Source organism: Phaethon aethereus, assembly GCF_964289735.1.
Source record: "Phaethon aethereus genome assembly, chromosome: 8".
Taxonomy (NCBI): Eukaryota; Metazoa; Chordata; class Aves; order Phaethontiformes; family Phaethontidae; genus Phaethon; species Phaethon aethereus.
The window spans coordinates 28846528-28866795 of NC_138584.1; the positions used below are offsets into that span (position 1 = coordinate 28846528).

General features: G+C 40.3%; 1 protein-coding gene across 1 annotated transcript in view; it reads right to left on the reverse strand.

Moving 5' to 3' along the window:
• Window positions 1-12299: 12299 nt before the first annotated feature.
• SLC1A7 (solute carrier family 1 member 7) overlaps window positions 12300-20268 on the reverse strand; it is a gene marked incomplete at both ends in the record, with an annotated part of 56694 nt that continues 48725 nt past the window's right edge. The window contains 3 exons of the mRNA XM_082002794.1: window positions 12300-12536; window positions 14645-14744; window positions 18644-18778. Coding sequence (XP_081858920.1) covers window positions 12300-12536; window positions 14645-14744; window positions 18644-18778 — 472 coding nt within the window. The remainder of the gene's footprint in view (window positions 12537-14644; window positions 14745-18643; window positions 18779-20268) is intronic.

Consider the following 20268-nt stretch of genomic DNA (forward strand, 5'->3'; position numbering starts at 1 on the left):
GCTGCTTTTCTTTTCCTCCACCCCAAAGAAGCTGTTGTTGATCAGGCAAGATGGATATTTGCAGTAGTTTCATGTGTGGAGCACTACATGAGGCATTTCAGTCATCAAGCAGCAGTAATAATTTTGGATGCAACTATTCCTCTGTTATAGCAATGTGTATATTTGGATGAGAAAAACAAAGTAAGGCTGGATCCCATAATATTTTCTCTCTACTGCCAAAGCCTGCAGTATATGCCTGTTTTCGAAAGGTTTTAAGATAAAAAAAATTGCTCTTGTGAATATATATATATAAAAATCCATATGTCTGCCTTCCAGAGCTTTGGTAAAGTTTCTGTCTTGCTATTGTTTGCCCATGTGGCAGTTGTGTGAATGTCACCGAAGGTATATCCAGAAGAATGAGTAACAGTATGCAGTTTAATATATGTGGTAGAATTTTTTACATATTGTGTATCATTCACATTAGGCATCAGAAGTGAGACTAATGAAGCAAAAGAGATAAGTGAGTGTGGACTGTCTTAGGAGAAAACTGTTAAGTGTCAAGAGAAATTTGTTTAGTTTGAGTCTGGGGACAGTGCCAGTTGTCATACTCCCTTAAAGCCTGTTCTATGGTGTTGAGTATTCTCAGCTCCTGTTAAAATCATGGAACATAAGGAAACCAAGGAAAAGAAGACTTACAGATGTACCTGGATGGCAAGCTGCTTATTTGATTAGAATTTCCTTCATTAGAGGTAGCTAATCTGCTTGAGGAAATGGTCTTTTCTTTTGAGGATTTCTGATTGAACACGTGTTGTTTTGCATGCTGCATTCCAGGATTTACTTGGAAACACATTTGGCTTAATGTTTTACCATCTGTTTTTCCTGCTGGAGAAGATAGAGTTCCACACTCTCCCTTTGGGTTCCTATAGCACATGACAGTAATTTCAAGCTGATATTTCCTACCTTAGACAATTCAACACGATCATGAATCATAGAAGGAAAGATTGCTTCATGAAAAAACAAAAGCTTGCCCTAAAAATTGTAAAAAACCCCACATTTTTGAGTATCAGCTATACAACTGAGCAATAAAATAGCCTTCCAACTGACTTTTGGGATAGATTTCTATGATGTAAAATGTCTACAGAATATAGCTCAAATCAATTAGCTATCTCTCCAGCAAACCTCAGTGGAAGTTTTGCCAGTCTTTGGTGAAACAGACCAATTTATTATACTCCTGAACAAGCTGTGAATATGCAGATCTGTACAGGTTTTTTTGAGAACTGTTTGTTTATCTTTAAACTTCAGTCCCTTACACTGTGATTCTGTGAGAAATGGGGTGCCCCAGACTCCCTTTGAATCCCTTGAGAGTCTGATGTGGTGAATGCAGGGGTGAAGGTACATTTTAGCACCTTGTAGAATCAGGCCCAAAATTTCAGGATGATACATACACTGTTAAACTTCTCAATCAAGCATCAGCCTCTGCCAAAGGAGACCCACCTAGAGCCAAAGGAGCATATCCTGTAGACCAAGCAGAGTTAGGAAACCCTTTCCCAGGCTTGTTTCAAAATAATTGCACACTGAATCTGTCCTTTAAAGGAGACAATATTTCCCGGCAGAAAAAAAACTCCAAAACCAGTGACCCCTTCCCCCCAGTAAAAGCCTCAAAACCCCCCAAGAAGAATGTCTTTTGATTGTCATGCAAGAGACTGATGAAGCAGAATCACAGGCTTGATTCCTCAGTTATCTGGTGGATAACTGTGCAGTCATCAGCACCTATGACATTGGACGTAAAACTGTCAAACCAAAATGGTAATTTGTTTCTTTCTTTCAAAGGAATAAGAGGCTCCATGAGAGATGACAAAGAAGAGTCAGAAGTCCACAGGACTAAGCCCACATTTTTTTTTTGGCGATGGGTGGTATTTGTAATCCGAAGGTCCAACCCAGACCTTGGGTGGAGCAGGATCCAGGAACAGGGACGAAATTTATTATTTCCTTTAGTGAAAACTATGAGAGTTGGGAAGTTGCCCTCTCCTTAGGCCACAAAGTTGGGCCAGAAAGAGACAACGCAACCGTTGTTTTTATGTAACCTTCCTGTGATTTGCTTGGATTCCGGAAGGAGAAGAATATAAAGTTTTAAGGCTGAGACAGATGTATGGATAGTGCAAACTTGAAGTCTAAAACATTCAGTTGGCAATTCTATTCCTAAGTATGCATTTGTACATGCTTGGTATTCATACATGGTCTATATGCAAACCGAGGTCTGCGTTTATTTGCTCTTTTTTTTTAAAGGCCATGTTTCCTCATTACAGAGGATATTGAACAAAATGGGGGGGCCAATGGGATTTTTATGAGATTGGATACAGTTTTTCACAGCAATGGGAGTACAAATGCAGCATGTGAGCTATCAGGAGCTCAACAGGTGCCAAAATAGCCCCTGGATAATGAGGTTTTATTTCAGACGGTGGACTCGTAGCCCATCTTCATCTGTAATGTGGACAGGACATTCGGCAGCCGTTCTCCCCCTCGTCCCCATTCCCTCAGGCTCCTCGCCCCCATGGGTGTCCCCTCCCAAGGACTGGGGCACCCAGCGCCCGCTCCCTTCCCGCTCCTGCCTCTGCACACCCTCCACTCTCTCCTGCCCCGCACTGCTCCCCTCCGGGCAACCCCAGCAGCCTGTTATTTGGGGGCTTCTGGGAAAAAATGCCAAGGATAAGTGCATATTCCCCAGAGGTTTTATCTCCACAGAAGGGAGCTATGGCCCCCTTTTCCCTCCCTGGGTGCTGGGAGGGGCCACAGAGCCCACGCTGAGGTGCCGGCCATCAGACTGGATCCAAGGAGCCTGTTCCCATCTGCTCTCCACATTCACAGCAGTGGCGGGCTCCTCCCACCCCAAATGAGCAAAAAGGCCCCATGGAGGAGCTGGCACCATCCCGCCTGCTGTGAGGAGAGGAGAGGCCCTGGCTGTGGCAGCTCCTCTGTGGGGAGGGAAGTGGCACAAAGCCGAGGCCTTCCCTGCTCCAAGATGGCGCCCTGCGAGGCTCTCTGCAAGGGACAACAGGACCTTGCGGGTGACTGGATGTCCCCAGCCTTGGCTAGCAGGAGGGGTGAGTTGTGGGGGACGCCAGCACCCATGCTGTCAGGGAGGGAGGCAAGGGTGAGGGGCTAGGGTGTGAAGCACCTTTGTGGTGTGGTGAGGGGGTTCCTGCTCTGCTTCAAGGGCATCACCACACCATGCTGTGGTATTTGGGGCTTAAGTGTTAATGTTTAATGAAAAATAGGCGCTTTACACAGTAAGTAAATACTCTTCTAAGGAAAAATGAGTTAAGAGAAAAAAAAACCTCCAGAGGAAACTTTTGACCAAATTTGAATGGGGATGTGGTGGGGCAGGAGTAAGGCTGCAAAGTGCTCCCTTGGGAAGTGGCGGCAGCTCCTAATGAACCGCCAACTACAGACCTCTTGTAGTGGTGCAGCATCTCTGTGGGGCTGCTTCCTCCGAGAGCTGCCAACCACCCTCCTCACAGCTGGCCCTGGGTCAGACAGCCATGCCGGGGTGAAGATCTGCTGTATTTTCTGAGCTTTGGGGACTTGGAGATTATTTTCATTAGCTCCTTCCCATAAATACTCTAGGACTGTCCATTAAAAGGGCTGTTGGGGAAAAGACCCTCCAACTTCTGCAGGAGCTGAAGAGTTGGCCTGGCAGGCCTGCTCCTAAGGCATCTGTGGTACAAACCCCCTCCTCCTCTTCTGCTCTTTAGCAAGAGGGATAGAGTGGACTTTTCCCTGAAAAGGCTGAGGATCTGGAGTAGCAGAAGTTAGGTACATGCAGGAGTGAGGCTACAGACCTGCATTAACAAAGGGGGATGAGAATGGGAAGTGTCCTCCCTGGGATCCAACTGCCATGTCTCCTGCTCCTCGGTGGCCCATGCAGAAAGGGGAGGCAGGAGGGGTCTGACTGAAACTTCACAATTCTTCTCATTTGGCTGTGGTTCCTGATGGTCAATAAGAGTTTAGCTGATGGTGCTGTTTGTCACCATGTTGACTGTGCCCACTAACATTTTTAAAAATTTTGCTTACAAAAGAGTAATAAGAATAAAGACATACTTTACAAATAATATTTCTGATGGGAAGCAGTCTCTTGGAAAGCTTCTATGATCTAGTTCAATATCCTATTAATTGATTTCACTTTATACTGTAATACTGATGAGTCTTTCTCCTTGGGTTTGGGAATAGTTGTCCTAAAAACTTAAACATATATAGAGTTTTATATAATATGAATTTAGCCTTGTTTTTTTCAAGATATTTCATTCTCTAATGGGATTAATTTATGGAGATCATTGTAATTGCTTTATTATGTTGCTAATATAAGAACTGTGAGTAAACTCCCTAAAGAACTCCATTTCCTTTAGTGAGGAAAATATTGGTGTGCCCTGTAGCTCTGATTCATACTGCTATTGTAAAGTCAGCCAGCTGTGAGATATATGTGGAGGCAGTGGACGATAAATGTGTTCTAATAATCCAGTATACAAAGTGTTTCCATAAAAATTCTTCAGTAGTATCCAAGGACATTAAACAGTCCATCAATAAAGTCCTTCTTTAAATTGTTTTGAATCAGGCAAAGGCAGTTTTAATGCACAGTTGTACAGGCTATCTCAAGTTTTCCCCATGGTAGTTCCAGAATCTATTTTTAGTATATGATTATGATACTGTCAAGAATGTTTCTTCCCATAAAAATTCATATTGATCTGTAGTATTCTGCAGCTCCAGTTGCAGACAAGAAATGATTGAGTCTCATGCTTTTATTACGAAGGATATAATTGCATGTTTGTTGACAGTCATCAAAGAAATTAGCTTTAAAAAATCTTAGGGTATATCTTTTATACAGGACTAAAATTAACTTTGACTATTCATATAGCACTCTAGATCTCTCCCCGTCTTTGTGGTGGACCTCTGCTTTGGATCTGTTCAACTCAAATGCAGCTAGTGGGATAAAACCCAAAGCTCTTTACTGATGTGCGGAAGACAGTAGAGTTGCTGCACCGTAAGGCACCCTCATCATCCACAGCTTGAAAGATTTGGCACTGGAAGACTCACTTTGGTTGTTCCTACTCGCTCTGTAAAGCAGGTAGGAAGAACCGAAGTGAAAAGCAGATGTTCCCACTTACTTTGCAGAGATGAGATGAAAAAAACCTCTGGGATGCAGATAATCTATAATAGCTTTTGTGAAATTTACTCTGGAGAGCTGCAGATTACTTGGGCAAAAAGTATGGTATGGAGCTGCACATTAGTCCTGTGCACAGCACCAGTGAGAAAACAACTGAGAATGAGCAGTCACAGTGGAAATTCTCTCAATTGGAGAGCTTTGAGGCTTCCTTTCCGAGCTTTCTGCTAGAGCTAGTTCTAACCACAGTGCTGGACTGATACCCTCCTGTCCATTCTGACTCTTCCCTCCCCAGATATTTGGTTAGGAAGGATTTAATGTCAGAGAAATATTTTCTTCTATTAAAAAGACCCAGAAGATTGGATGATTTATTCTAAAACAAAGATAATACATTTACTGATAAAACCATCAATAAAATATAGACTGCCCAAATCTCTGTACTTTGAGCTTGTTTTCAAGAAAACTCATGAAATATAAAAGAACTATTTAAAGTATTTAAATGGAAAAGAAGATAGACGATTAGGGTTGAAAATACTCACTTTGACTTAGTTCTGTGTAATTTCCACATGTTTTTAATAGCCTAGTGGTAAAACCCAATAAAACCACTAGAAGCAATGAAATCATAATGAAACATCTCAAGGTCAGTCTTGTTTTCCTTTTGGTTTTGCTGTCTAGCCCATACAGTATTTGTAGCAGATGTAATGTGAGATATCTGTGAACATAAAACACTTCTTGTTTTGCTTCCCCTGCTTTTTCCATCTTGTTAAAATACCCTTCTTTGAGGGGGGAAGCTGAAGATATTATATCCTTATTAGGAATGTTCAAAAGCAACAATGAACTGCAGTAAGTTTCATGTAGTAGGTCAAATCCTGGCTTTCAGCTAGCATTGTATGCAGACACATACAAGTGTACGTTTCATTCCCAAATGAAATGCAGATACCTCTTTGTGATGAAAGCTGACTGCCTTTAAAGCAACAGATGCAGAACTCTGTACCTTACAGAAGAAAAACTCCTATGATGGAACCTGAAAATCAGAACTGTGACCTACCTTCAGCACATTTGTGATTCCCAGTGGCATGAGAAGTCTAGGGGTTTGTAACGACTTAATTGAAAACACTTCAGCAACAATATTTGCTTGTTCTTGTGCTGGTCTGAATGCTCTATGCTAGTTTGGAAGGAAGGACAGCATGCCCTACCACTAAAAGTCTTTGTGGTAAAAAACCAAGTAAGTTTTCATCTTATCACAAACAGGAGGACAAGAGTTGTTCCATTAACTGCATGGTCTGTTCCAACAGTTTTCAGTGAGTGAGAGGCAGCCAAGAATTAGCTGTGAAGTTGTGACCAGTGAGTCACAGATGTTTGTGGATACCTGCAGACCTGTCTGCTTTGTCTTTCGTGGCTGTTTGCAAGCAGGAGCTTTGTGAGTGGTGGTTTGCTCCATCCCTGCATCTCCAGCTGTTGGTACCCTCTTATCTTGGAGACAGCAAGGAAAGGAGGTCTGATTCTATTGCAGGGTAAGAAGTGACTAAACACTCTGCCTCTTCACCTAGCAATACTCACCATCTCGTCTTCCTGAAGCCCCCTTTATTCCTTCCCCAAAATACCACTCTCTCAGTAAGAGACTGCTATGATTTTACTTTGACAGCCTGTAAAATATCTGAAATATCCTGTGACACAGATCTGCCAACAGTCTCAGCTGTGCCAAATCCATTCCCATATATAATCTTCTAGGATATGGAGATGCAACTGTGGCTACTTTATAAATTATGGAATCTGAGGTTTTGTCACTTAAAACAGGAGCCTGGCAATTCCTGTGAATGTTGTGGGTAGTCATCCTGTGCTTCCAGGGATATAGAAGTGGCTAATCCAAGGTCATCATATGAGTCCCCTTTAAAAATGTGTTATGTAACTGTGTCAGTCTTCAGCTGATTTATCCCTACCATGCAACACACTGTTGAATTAGAAAACTACTTTTTCTCTGTTTATAGATGGGAAGCAAACCCTGCATTCTTGTGGTCACTTGACCATGAGATCACATGAGAAGTCTGAGATAGTGAATAATGGACTGAACTTAAGCAGTGACCACCCTTCCTGTTTTACTAATGTCATCCATTTTGGGTTTTGTGGGACAAATCCTCTTATAAATTCCAGAAGTATCAATCAGTATGCTCCAAAGTAGTTAGTGAGGAATGTAATTTTGAACAGAGTAGTGCCTCCTTAGCTGTACATGAAATCATAGGCTAAAGTGAGAAATTTAATACATATATTTAATTTGCAGCTCAGCCTTTAGTGAATGCATGCATTAAATTTGTTTATTCTGTGGCCTCTTTTTCAAATGCAGCAAAGTCAGATATTTTCCAGCCGTTATTCTTGCAAAAAGATGTGGTCCCCCACTGCAAGATAGGCAGCAGTAGCATCCCCGTGGAAAAAACTACATTGCTTTCTTGTATTTAGTCCTCAGCTGGAGGGCTGTGATCTCAGCCAGCTTAGTGCCTGGAGGGGGAAACCAGCAATTCCTCCTTGTCCCTGTGACTGTAATGAAAACTAGCTGTCTTGATGTAAAAACACACCTGGTCGTTCCATAGAGACACAGACACAGCAGTACTTAGCATTGGGCAAGATCAAAGGCAGCCTGAGTTTTCCAGATTCAATTAATTTCCCAGGTTACACATTTTGCTTGCACACATCAACCACCTTCTGCTAGTAGTTACCTCATTTTTATGGGAAGCACAGAAAGTACTGAGGTCATTTCCAAGACTGTCCATCTGGCTTGAAGATGAAGCTTTCTGTCTGCTTTGAAAGTATTACAAATCAGTTTGCTGTTAAAAAGGGACTAAAATTACTGTTTGTTGTAGAATTGTCAAATGGTGATGTTACAGAGTTACTGTATTTTGTAAGTGCTTTAGAATTGCTAGTATAGCATGGAGGGAGTCTACAAATTAATGATTCAGCTAATTATTTACATCATCTTATTTATATGTTGGGATATATATTCAGGTGACACAAATAACCTTAGCTGCAATTAAGTCATTTAAGTGTCATCAATTAAGACTAGCTGAGAATATGAGTAAGTGTATTAGTTCCATAAACTTCTATATTTGGTTTGGCAGCCAAAAGCTCTTGGGAGTTAGTGGGATGCGCAAATGCCCTGGTTATGTCTCTTTCTCCCAGTTCTAATTCTTGCACAAGGATTTATTACAGCAATTCAACACTTCAAAATATCCTCAGCATTGGCAAAATCCTCAAGAACCTGTTTTAAGATGTCTTTAATGACATTTGATGCCACAACAATCTGCAGTGGCTTCTTTCCTCTCAGTAGTATCTCTAGAGCAATGCAGCTGCAAATTAACCAGCACAAAATGACTGTCTCTGGTAAGTATGTATTAATTCATGTTCCTTCCCAAATTATTTCTTCCATAGCTGTATGTAATATACCACCCTTCTTAATTATCTTCTCTCCCTCCTCAACACTCCTCTAGTGTGTCTTGAGTATACTTTATGGCTAAGTTCCCTTTCTTTTTAGCAGGGAGAGGCAACTTCAAAATATGGTTAAATGTTGCCAGTTAAGAAATATGTTCTTTCCACAAATACTTGAAAGTATTCTATGCAAACTGTTGTAATTAGTGATTCATTGGTTGATTGATTGATTTTTTTAACATAAAAGTTTTGTGACTATAAAGGTCACATGTCTGTTTTTATGCTTGGAAGGTAGGAGAAACATATTTACCAACACAAAGCTTGCACTCTAACTTGATAGTCAACAGCTTCATAATTTTTGTTGGAAGGAAGTGTGATTGTAGCTGGAAAATGTGAACCCTGTATCAAGCTGCTTGACAACAAACACCATGAGACACAGAAAATAGCTAACATGGAGGAAAGCTTACCTTAAAAATTAATTTTAAGTTCAGTGTTTAACTGTCCACAGTCGAGTGGTGTCTTGTGTTCTTAGTACAGAATGACTGTAGTAGCAGTCAGATGCTCCAGTCAAGGTCACACTACACTAAGCAACCCATATTTACCAAAGAACTAAAGTGCCGTAGACCTCTACTTAGAAGTATTTGATACCACAAATAATAAAGGTCAGGTGAAAAACTGTACCACTGCCTTCCTCCCTGCTGGTTCACTTTGCAGCTACCATTTTGGTGCAAGGCCCTGGACAACATCAACAGAAAATAAACTTGCCCTGGAAAGAGTTTGTAAATGCAAAATATAAGACACCAAACAGTAGCTCCAAACTACAGGAGACAGTGACTCACAAAAATAATGGTAAGTTATGATTCGTGTAATTTTTAGGGTGAATGGGAAGCACATACTGGTATAAACCAATAGTTTAAAAGTTTTAAAGATCTGAACAATATAATGTAAAAAAAAAAAAAAAAGCATTTCAAATTTGCAAAGCAAAACTGGACTGTCTATGAATAGGGTTCGAATGCAGAAGGCTAATTTTAAAACAGCCTGTTGATTCCATAATAATATGCCTTCACACATGAGACTTCAACATTCCCTACTTGCCAAACAGAGTGTAAAGGACAAAGTTGTGGTTTTCATTACTGTGTAGGACTCGTGTGGCACAACTGGCTGCTTCTTCTGGTCTTTGATACTTTATCTTATCTGAAGTTCTCCTTGTAGAAGTCATAGCTTCTTAGCACTGGAGTTGGCTTAGACCTCTTGAGATATAACTAAGCTGAAGAGTGTCAGACTAAGTAAGCTGGCTCAGGCAAGCAGGCAAAAGGATTTGCACATTGTAGTTAGCCAAACTACAGTAGGTGGCTGGAGAAGGTGGTGGTGGTAAGACTAGTAACACTTTCTGCTTGGCAGGCCATGGCACCTTGGCATGATGTGTGGGCAGACTCATCTAAAACCACTTAGTTAAAAGCTACTCATTCCACATCTTGGATCTTCTTGGCCTCTTTCTTCATCATTTTTATCTATGCAAAGTGATTGTAAAGTGATAGATGACTGGCAGGATTTTACTGTCACTTCACATAGCTGTAATTGACTGTGAAACTGAAACTTTATGTTATGTTCTCTTGCTGGCAAAGTCAGCATGAAGAGATCCTGCCGTCTCCACATGCACTTATGCTGTTTCGTCCTGGGCTGCTTGTTCTTGTCCCTGTGTCACCCCTTCACTTGTGTTGACACAACTGTTAGGACTGTGCAAAAAAAATATGTGAACTGTTTTGAATTAAAAATACTTCTCATCCGATTCCTCGTCTGGCCTCATAAATAATTTGGTCTGTACAGCTGAGAGAGGAGGGGAGGCAATGCAGGGAGGAGTGGAAGCTGGGGAAGGATGAAGGGGACCTCCTGGAGCTGCCAGTGCTGCCGAGATGAAAGTACCATGCTGTGTTTGTCAGCTAGCACTTCTGCCCATTCAGAGAGGCTTAGACCAGCCTCAACTCTCCCAGATAATTTATTTTAATGGCACTCTGTAGAGCAGGTCCTTTACAGGACTTGTTCAGAAGCAAATTGTTCTGAATAATTTCAGTTCTTCTCTGTTTTGTGTGTTCTGTGTTTGTTGTTTTCACTCTAGGATCAAGTCAGGGAAATAGTTACAAACTGTATGTATTTTCAAATTTATACATAATTTCTGAGGAAATATAGGCAAATAAGATGTATGTTTGTTCTTTCTAGCTTTGCCATTTGATATTTAAACTACCTATACTACAGCCCTCTGAGGCAACTAATTAGTGCATGACAAAAGAAGTAGTCTGAACAGTAGCCCTCAAAGAAGAGGTGAACATGCACATCCCAGGAAAACCATTAATCATGTTCATGAAGCACTTCTGCTTCTGGTGAGTGCAGAAATTGTCCTTTTTGACTGGGCTATTTTTTCTCTACGGGTAAGAGGAGCATATTATAATACCAGGCACATGTTGTCTGAAACTGATATGCCACAAGTAGCTAAATATAATATGTCAAGTGTATTGGTATGAATTAGTATGTAATCTCTGGATCGAATCCCAACTTTTCAAAAGGTCTCCTCACTTCCACTCTCCATTTTGGCAGAAAAATAAGAAGACACTAATAGTAGAAGTGCACAGACAGCCTGTTTTTCAAATGGCAGGTTTATTAAAAATGTTATCTATCACAAACATTGGAAACATACTCAGCAGATTTTATTGTAACTGAAAGATTCAGTAGATAGTGGGAAGGGAGTAACTGTCAATGTAGATCAACCACTGAATTATGAGAAATAACAGGCCAGTTTCCAAAGCAAACTCCTCGCAAAACCCCAATAATACTCAGCATTATCCGGTTCCAGTTTGTGTTCAATCTGCCCTTCGGATGAACCATATGATTCAAGAGCCTGAGCTTTGGGTTTATACATATTTACAGTAGAACAACCTACAGATTACAGGAGAGGACACATTAGCACCAGTGCTTACGGATTAGGGCTCACACCACCTCTGCCACTGCATGTGCATGGTACTGACTCTACTGAAGAGTTAGGTTAAAAAAAGGTTTATAAATCTGGCACTTGGAAGGCAAACTGTGCTCTGCAGAATTCTTCATGTTATGTATCACACTTGAATGTCTGTCTCTGAAGGCTGCCCATCAGAATTACCTTAATGTGCTTTCTTGCAAAAATGCATGCTTTGCTTCACCCCTGCTTTTGAAACGTTATTTAGTAATGTATTTAACCCCTTGTGATCAGGAAATCAGTGTGATTTTCTTACTGCTGTTCTAAAACTAAGCACAAACTCTATATTTAGTGAATATTAGACAAAATTAGTATCTTTAGCAGTTTTGGTGAAACATTTTTACATAGCAAAAAATCTACATAAATACAGTGTACATAATTACTGAGATTCACAAAAAAAGGCTTTGGTTAGAAAATCAAAAAGGGTCAAATAAAAAAAAACTTTATAAAAAGAAGCCAAAGGAATGTCAAATACTATATCGGAGTCAAATGAGTGCAGAATAAAACAGTAGTCATCCATTAGTTAATTTTCAGAATTAAACTCTTTCACCTAAAGAAGCCCATGTCTCTTGCAAGCTGTGTGCCTTTCCTGATGTTCACAGCTGGTCTTCTAGCTCCAGTACAAGCAGGGTGGCGATAATTCCACATTTTCCTGTTCAAGGCAAAGAGTCCCTCTTCCAGCTGTGAGGTAGAGATTGGGTATCAGGTCACTGGGGTATGAGATACCACTGAGTGTAGCAGTTACACATTTGTTTCTAGTTCATTTATTTCAATAGTGCAGTGGTCTTTACTGCTGGATTTCTTAGTGTGATTCTCCACTGGACTTTCTTCTTGCTCCACTTGTACGGGTATATGGTGCTGAAACCCTTTCACTGTTTCTCGTCCACGAGATTCATTCATGGTCTTCACACAGCCATTTCTCTGGTAAGCCACAATCTGATGGATGTTAATAGGCTTAGTTTCACAGATCAATGGCACCTATGTGAAAAGCATTAAGATGTGGAATACTGCCACTGTTTGCTGTATACAAACAGAAAGGAATTTTTACTTTGAAAGCCTGTGGTCTGCTTTACATTCACCAGGATTATCTAGGGCCTCCATAGACTTCCAGGATCTGTTTCTCAAATACACTAAAGCATCTTTGCACTATCTGGATAAAGTGAAGGTGCCTCTATGTATGTAAAAATGCAAATTCTGTCACAACTCTAATTTAACTAATACCCACAGTAATAACTGCTTGCATGAGTAAAGTGATATAATTAGGGTAAATAAAGACTGGAATTTCAGGGCTAAGTTCAAAAGATATGGACTCTCAGTGACCAGTATGCTGAGCTTTGGGCAGTGCTTGCTCCTGAGTCCAATTACATAGACCAATAAGTGATTTGTTGTTGCCTTTTGACTTTTTTCTAACCCAATAAACTAACACTTGTCTTTTCAGTTTGCACTGTTTCAAAAGAAATAAAAAGGATTGTACTAACTGATTCATAAGTTAAGCATTGAAGTATCCTTTAAATTAAACCAGAAGTTCTGATGGGGAAAATAAGACGTAAATACTGGCAGAGAAAAGAGGGGGGCTTGCAGCTGAGAAAATTTGCCCTTTGGGTATATATTACTAACTCCACAAATTATGCAGCCAAAATGTATGGCAGACTAATGGTATATTTTAATACAATTATAAAGCACGATGCAAAGAAAAATCTCATCACAGATGACTAAATAATCCCTTAGGAGGGATTTTATATCCTTGAAACATCTCTTCTTGAGTTCTGATTGAGTTCTAAATACAGCAATGAAATGTCAGGAGGCCTGTGTTACGCAGGAGCTCAGACTACACTTCTGGCTTTGTAACGGATGACATACCTTACCATTAGGTTGTATGTTCAGGTTTTTTTGTAGTTAGCTATATATGTAGCCCATATATTCAGGTCTAATCCTGTCATCAGTAATTACTGCAGATGCTCAGCTCCTCAGAGGATAAGGCCTGTTTTTCTCTATAAAACTTGAAAGAGCAGGAATTTTAAATGCCTGTTGCAGGAAGGCATGAGAATGGGATTTACCAGAAAGACTGTCTGTAAAATGGGAGAAATAATAGTAGAAATAAAACTTTGCTATTAATATTGTTGTTCTTTGTAGAATACTACAAATGATGCACAGAAATGAAACATGCCTTGTGAAAGTCAGTCCTAATGAAGAACCTTTTCTGCATAAACTATTCTGTCTTTGTGGAAGAAAGGTAGTGAGAGTCTGTCATGAGCTGAAAATGTTGGGGATTAGCACCTCCAAGCATGATGGGGTCATAAAATTAGGAATCTCCTTTGTCAAGGATTTGAAGGAAGAGCATGAGAAGGAGTTCCTGGTGTAAGGAAAGACTGAACGATGCATGCAAAGGAAGAAGGGAAAAAAGCATAGGATCGGAGGGAGTCAGGGGCAGAATACAGAGGTATAGGTATGGAATAAGATATAGAGAAGGAAAAACAAGCATGTAGGGAGGGACTTGTATTAAATGTAGAAGGCATGAAGACACCTGAGAATGAAGTCTAGAATGGAGCGATGTGCTTGTGCTAGTCCAGAAAGGAAATTATCGCAATGGTAGCTTCAGATTATTCTAACACAGAGGCTTGAAACACGCAGGGTAGTTGCTTTTTTTGTGAACTTATTGATTATACATGTACATACTCACAGATACCCTCACACAAATACTATAGGACATTTGCCATGCTGCTCTGTTGCTTGTCATATTTTCAGAAGAAAGATGACTTACTACCCAGACTTGGGTACCGAGTGTGGGACTCATAGTTCCAGCATCTCGTGCATTTGCAGGACAGTGCAGCTGCTTCTCCTGCTCCCAGCCCCAGTGTGCCAGACACAGCTGGCTGGCAAGCTTTGAACTTGAGTGGCTTTTTGCATGACCTCATGGAAAAGGACCCCTCCACCTCATCTGGCTAAGCAGCACATTGCCCAATTCTGTCCTCTCTCTGAAACACCCTGCATGAACTACATGAAACAAATGTGGGAGGCTGAGAGCTGGCAGGTTATTTGCTGTAATATGGCACACGCTGGCACACCCTGGCTCATGATGTTGTTACCTCATCACTGTCCTTGATGAACTCCTTCCGGCAGATGTGGGCCATGATCCCAGCAGCCAACGCATCTCCCAGGACATTGATCATTGTTCTAAACCTGTCTCTGGCAAACGAAATAATAATGGTAAGTTGTTGACTCTTTGGGTACATGCCTATGTCTTCATTACTGCAGTAATTACACCTGAAAGCCAGTTTCACTGTTTTTATGAGGTAACAGGTTTAGAAATGGCAGTTAAGGAGTTTGGCATGGGGCAACCACTAGTTACTGAGCTTCTTAGTTGGGTTTTCCAGACTTTTCTGAGCTCAGTACCCGTGCTGCCACATACTTTAATTTGTAACTGAGCTAACTAGAGCAGCTATGCCTCCCTATACATGCAAGATGATTCCACACTAGAAAGGTTTAATACAGCAGATCAAGACTGCATTTATGTCTGAGTTTTTATGTTAAGGTCCAGTGTTATGGAATAACAAAGAGTCTTAAAGATTCTTCATTTTCAGTTATCAACTTTTCCAGCTTAAATTTGTATGCTTGACAGTACTTTGTATATATACAGTTTCACTATTTTTCATTTATTCATTTATGTGATCATTTCATCCCTGTTTACACCTTCTATCCACTGTCTAAAAATAAAGCTATTAAAATACAGACTGTAAATACACAAAAGTGGTTCTTCTAGACAAGTGTTACACTTGAAACAGCTTGGAATCTATTAGTTAAAATTGACAAGATTTCAAATAGATGATATAGCTTTTAAGTTTGAAATATATCATGTCTTTTCCAAGAAAAACATTCACATCTGAAAACTGTGCCATATTGGTAACTTAATTTATAAATGTGGGTTATAAAATGGAGATTCCGAAATCTCCAGATGTTTGGCTTATTAAAGTCAGTGACAGTCCAATACCAACACTGTCCATATTTCTGATCCTGTACCTTAATATAGAAAAGAATTGAAACTGTGTGCTGATTTTTTTCAGATATTTTAGGCATGTACTCTGTGCATGCAAATATTTATGCAGTTGCTTGCCTAATTAGCATGAAAATTTCTGCATGAAAGGTTATTTGCATGTGCAGTTACCCAAAAATTGTACATGCAATTGCAAGTAACCTGAGCAATTATATTCCACAGCCTACACCTAGATGTGGTTGTTGATTCCAGGACCCAGTCCTATGCTTGTTTGCTGAATCAATTTTTCTAATTTCTGTTCTGAGTTTGGGTTTTGCCTGGCAGAAAATTCCCACTAGAGTATGTTAAGCAGGGAAAAATACTGTCACAGCACATACTGGTAGATGTTTCTGTTACACATATACTTTTTTTTTTCCCCCTCTGTTGATCATCAGAATTTGATTCTTGGAAAGATATTCTGAGTTGTTAATTTTGGGTTATGAAAAGAGTCAGCTGTGGTAGAGAAGAAGCTGCATGAGCAGAGCTCAAGAGTTTGCACTCCCTTTTGGGCCCTGATTAGCATCTCTTTTGAAGAGAGAATGTTTCTGAGGAAGCAGTGCACCATACTGAAACTCTTAGGAAAATGGATTGCCCAGGACATTGTTTGACCAGTTCTATTCCATGTTTCTGTGTGCACAGAGTAGTCTGCACTATGTATGAGTAGAACCACACTGCACACCATTCCTGCCCTGAGGCCAGCCTGCTGCTAGTGGCATTTCTTTCAGTGCAAACATGTCAGTCAAGTGTTGCAGTGGTATTTTAGCTTTAGATGATATTATTAACGATGCAAAATTAAAGATGCAAAATTTTTACCTTGTGTTTAATAAACTAGCTGAGAAACATTTTTTATTTTCTTTTTTATGTCTCTAGGCACTAGCTAAAGGTATGAAGTTCACAGACATGTTATGGCTACCTAAATGAGTTGTAATACCTGCAGTGCATTGTAATGGGTATTTCAGTCTCGTGAGATCATCTAACCAGCCTTCTTTAAGCATTCTTCATACTCCAGTACTTCCAAAACTAATATTGAAATATTCATCATGTCAACCGTGTTGACACTTTGCATCTGCAGGCTCTTGAAACCACCAAGTGCCGAAATACAGAAATATATTTTTTGTATGAAAGGTCATCTGCAAAACACAGAAAACTGGGTCTGTTCCTTGCTCACTTCTTAATACCATCTGGGACTATAGCCTGAATAAGTATTTTGTCTGTTGTTTTGAAAAGATTTGTAAGACAAAAAGAAGCATAATTCCCATATATGCTGGAAGACTTATTGGAAAAACAATAAAATGTTGATGTTGCAAGAGCTGCGTAAAAACTAAGATATATAGAGGCAAAAGGCTTTTGTAAAACAGCTTAAAATACTTTGATTTATAATAATGTGCTTCATTAACTATTGAGCATCAGTGACTAGCATTAGAAAGGCTGCTTTATTAAAATCTGAACTGCCATTTCAAAGTTTAGGTGCCCACAGCAGATATTATTTATTCTTCATAAAAAAATATTCCTGATATTCCTAAAATAAAATGTCTTAAAATATGCGTACAACACAACACTCATGACTCCTATTAACAATAATAATATTCTATTACACTGAGCAGGAAAGGAAATAGTTTCTTCTCACAATTCTTTGTAGAAAAAATCAGTGGCTTAAAGTTGAATAAAACAGGAAATATAATAGAATGGACTTGTAAGACATTCTGACCCAGAACCTGGATGTAATGAAACTCCACTGTATTAATGGAGATATATTCTATGTATATTAAATAAAAAATAATTTAGAATGTTTCCTTGTGGATGCATACACTAATTATGTAGGTAATTGAAATGCTAATGAGCCAGGGACCAGTATTTTACCATTCATCTTAATAGACTATTCAAAACTGTTTGATCGATTTATTTATAACATTTTATAATTATTTTATAACATTTACATAAAAGTTAAAAGTTCAAATAAACCACTTCTTATGAATTTTTAAGGTGGCTCTTCTCATGGGTGACAGGAATTCAGACTGTATTAATTTCAGCCTCTGCCTCTGCTGTTAAATCCTCAGTGATTAGGGATGCAGGAAAGTAACCTCTCTACAGAATGGCTGCGCTTGCAAAACATGGCTCTGCGTGGGGGCTACAAACTGCTGCTGCCTGTTTAGCATCGAAACCAGAAAGAGCAGAACTGCGTCAGGATCCCTGATAAAAGGAAGATGTTATTAGTCCTACTGCAGTGCATTGCAAGTGTCACATTCAGGATGACTATATCATGGTTCTAGTTACAGCAGTACCTATATACAGCACAAATCATTGCTGTACTGTCATGGCTATTTCAGGCAGAGTGGTATCTGTACTGTGGCGCAGGAGTACTTGCTTGCTTTAGCACTGGCCCATGCCTGTTTGCAGAGTTCTTCACCACATGGAGGTGATGTCCTTGAAGTGTCAGTGGGCTGACAAGCAGAGTGCAGGCAAACTACATTTCCTAGGAATGTTGGCCCTTTGTCCGCGTCCAAGGCAAGGTGCCAGAGTTGCACCTGATGGACATTTGTCTGGCCTGACCTTAGAACTTCTCATGAAGGTGATCCTCCAACCTGGCTAGAAGCAGCCACTTCCATTGCTTGACTACCCTGGACAAAAATAGTTCTTAATTTTTCTTGCGATCTGACTTAAGGTAGTTACTTTGGTTTTCATCTTCCCTCCCCATGAATGTAAAGAACAGTTGATCACTGTCCTCTTCAGGATAATCTTACCTGTATCAGACACTGCTGTGTTGCCCTCTTTCAGCCTGCTCTGGTTTTAGACTAAACAAACTCAGCTTCTTCAGCTTTTCTATGCAAGTCATATTGTCCAAGTCTCATCTAGACTATTATTTGCCTATGTCTTTTTTCAGTATAACGCCCACTTCGGCAGTGTGTTTTGTCTGAGGCCACATTAGCACTGTTTGAAGCAAAATAGTTACTTCCCACATCTTTCATGTATATTTGTATAACTATACCCCTGGAGACCATTTCCCTTTTTAGCAATATTGCCACACTGGAAACCTCAAAAGCTTAATGTTACTTACAGTGCCCAGTCGACGGCAATAATCAACGTGATGTCATCTGTCGGGAGCCCAACTGAGGTCAGAACAATGACCATTGTCACCAGGCCAGCTTGCGGGATACCTGCAGCACCTATGCTGGCAGCTGTGGCTGTGATACTTTAATAAAGAAAGAAAGGAATAAGCTTTACCAGTGATGAGTTGCTCTGCAAGAAACCACACCATGTTTCTACAGGAGATTGCCTCAACTATAATCCTTCTTACACAAGCCACTGCACGGAAGTGCCAGTGTTTTGTGGACAGAAGCCAGGTCAGAGAGCAAGAACAGGCCAAACTGTGTGCTCAGTACTAGTTTCTCACCCTCTGCCTTTGCAGCCTTGGCACTGGTGGGGCAATTCAGTGCTATCTCTTAAAATCACAAGTGCAGAGAAAGGGGGGGTAACCAGGCTGTGAGCTTCTCTGAGTTACGTCAGCTTCTTGTGGGTCATGGCACCACGCAGTGCTGTTCGCCATGAATCTGCCAGCACTCCTCATTGCCGCTTCACCCTTGGCAGCAGAGTTCCCAGCAGACTTCTCTGAGTCATCATCGGCAGTTTCTGTGCCAGGCAAATCCGTGGCTGGCTGCGGCTACGGCCTTTAATATCAATCCATCACAAAGAGGCTAGGCCAAGGGTAAAGAGGCTTGGGCCAAGGGTGAAGAACTTGTGTAGCACATGGCTTTGAATACTTGGATATAAATAAGAAGCAAGCATGAATGTGACTGTACCTCTCCAGTTTCTGGAAAGTATTTTTACTTGACCTTCACCCCATTTTTTCAGCCAGGCAAAAAGAAATGAATGGGAGATTAGGGCAAGAGTGGACCTGGCAGGCTTAACATTTTTTTCATAATGCTATTTTTAGGGGAGGGATTTCATTCCTTTTTCCAGGAACAAAAGTGACTGGATATATTAATTTCCACCCATCTGGCCACTTCCAAGAGCTAGGCCATCCAGCAGAAAGACCAAAAATGAATGTTGACAATTGTAAAAAGATGACATAAAGCATATACACTGATAATCCACTGTATTCATCAGACCAGAAGTTCAGAGCTTTTGGCAAGCAGTTAAGTCTCATCAACCTCCTTTGATGGAAATTGAGGGTAACAGTATTCACCCATATGGAAACTGAGACACAGAGATATCCAGTATCTTGCTCACAGTTATACAGTGTACCAGTAGAGCAGCACCAGTATTTATAACTAGAGCCCTTTCCTGCAATAAAAAAAATACATTTGCATGTGGGTGTCATGAGGAACGAGAAAGACTTAAAACTAGATTTTGAAAAAGTTAGCTTGTATAGCATCCTAAGAGCATTGTAATAGGCAGAGTTTAGATAGAAAGGAAGGGACAGAAACTCAGTAGTTGAATATAAGATAAGTATAATGAATATTAAGATGTTCTCCAGTTAGTGCTCTAAACTAGCTAGCTGATTAGGACTGCTTCTGCCTCCTAAGCCAGTTCAGGCCACAAAGTCTCATGACTTAAGTGGGAGCAAAAATAGGAATGTTTAACTAAGATTACACAGGCAAGCTCGTCTGCTATTCCATTCAGTTTTCACCTTAATGTAGATGTTTCTTCCTATAATATGCTCAGTTGATGGGAATAGGATCT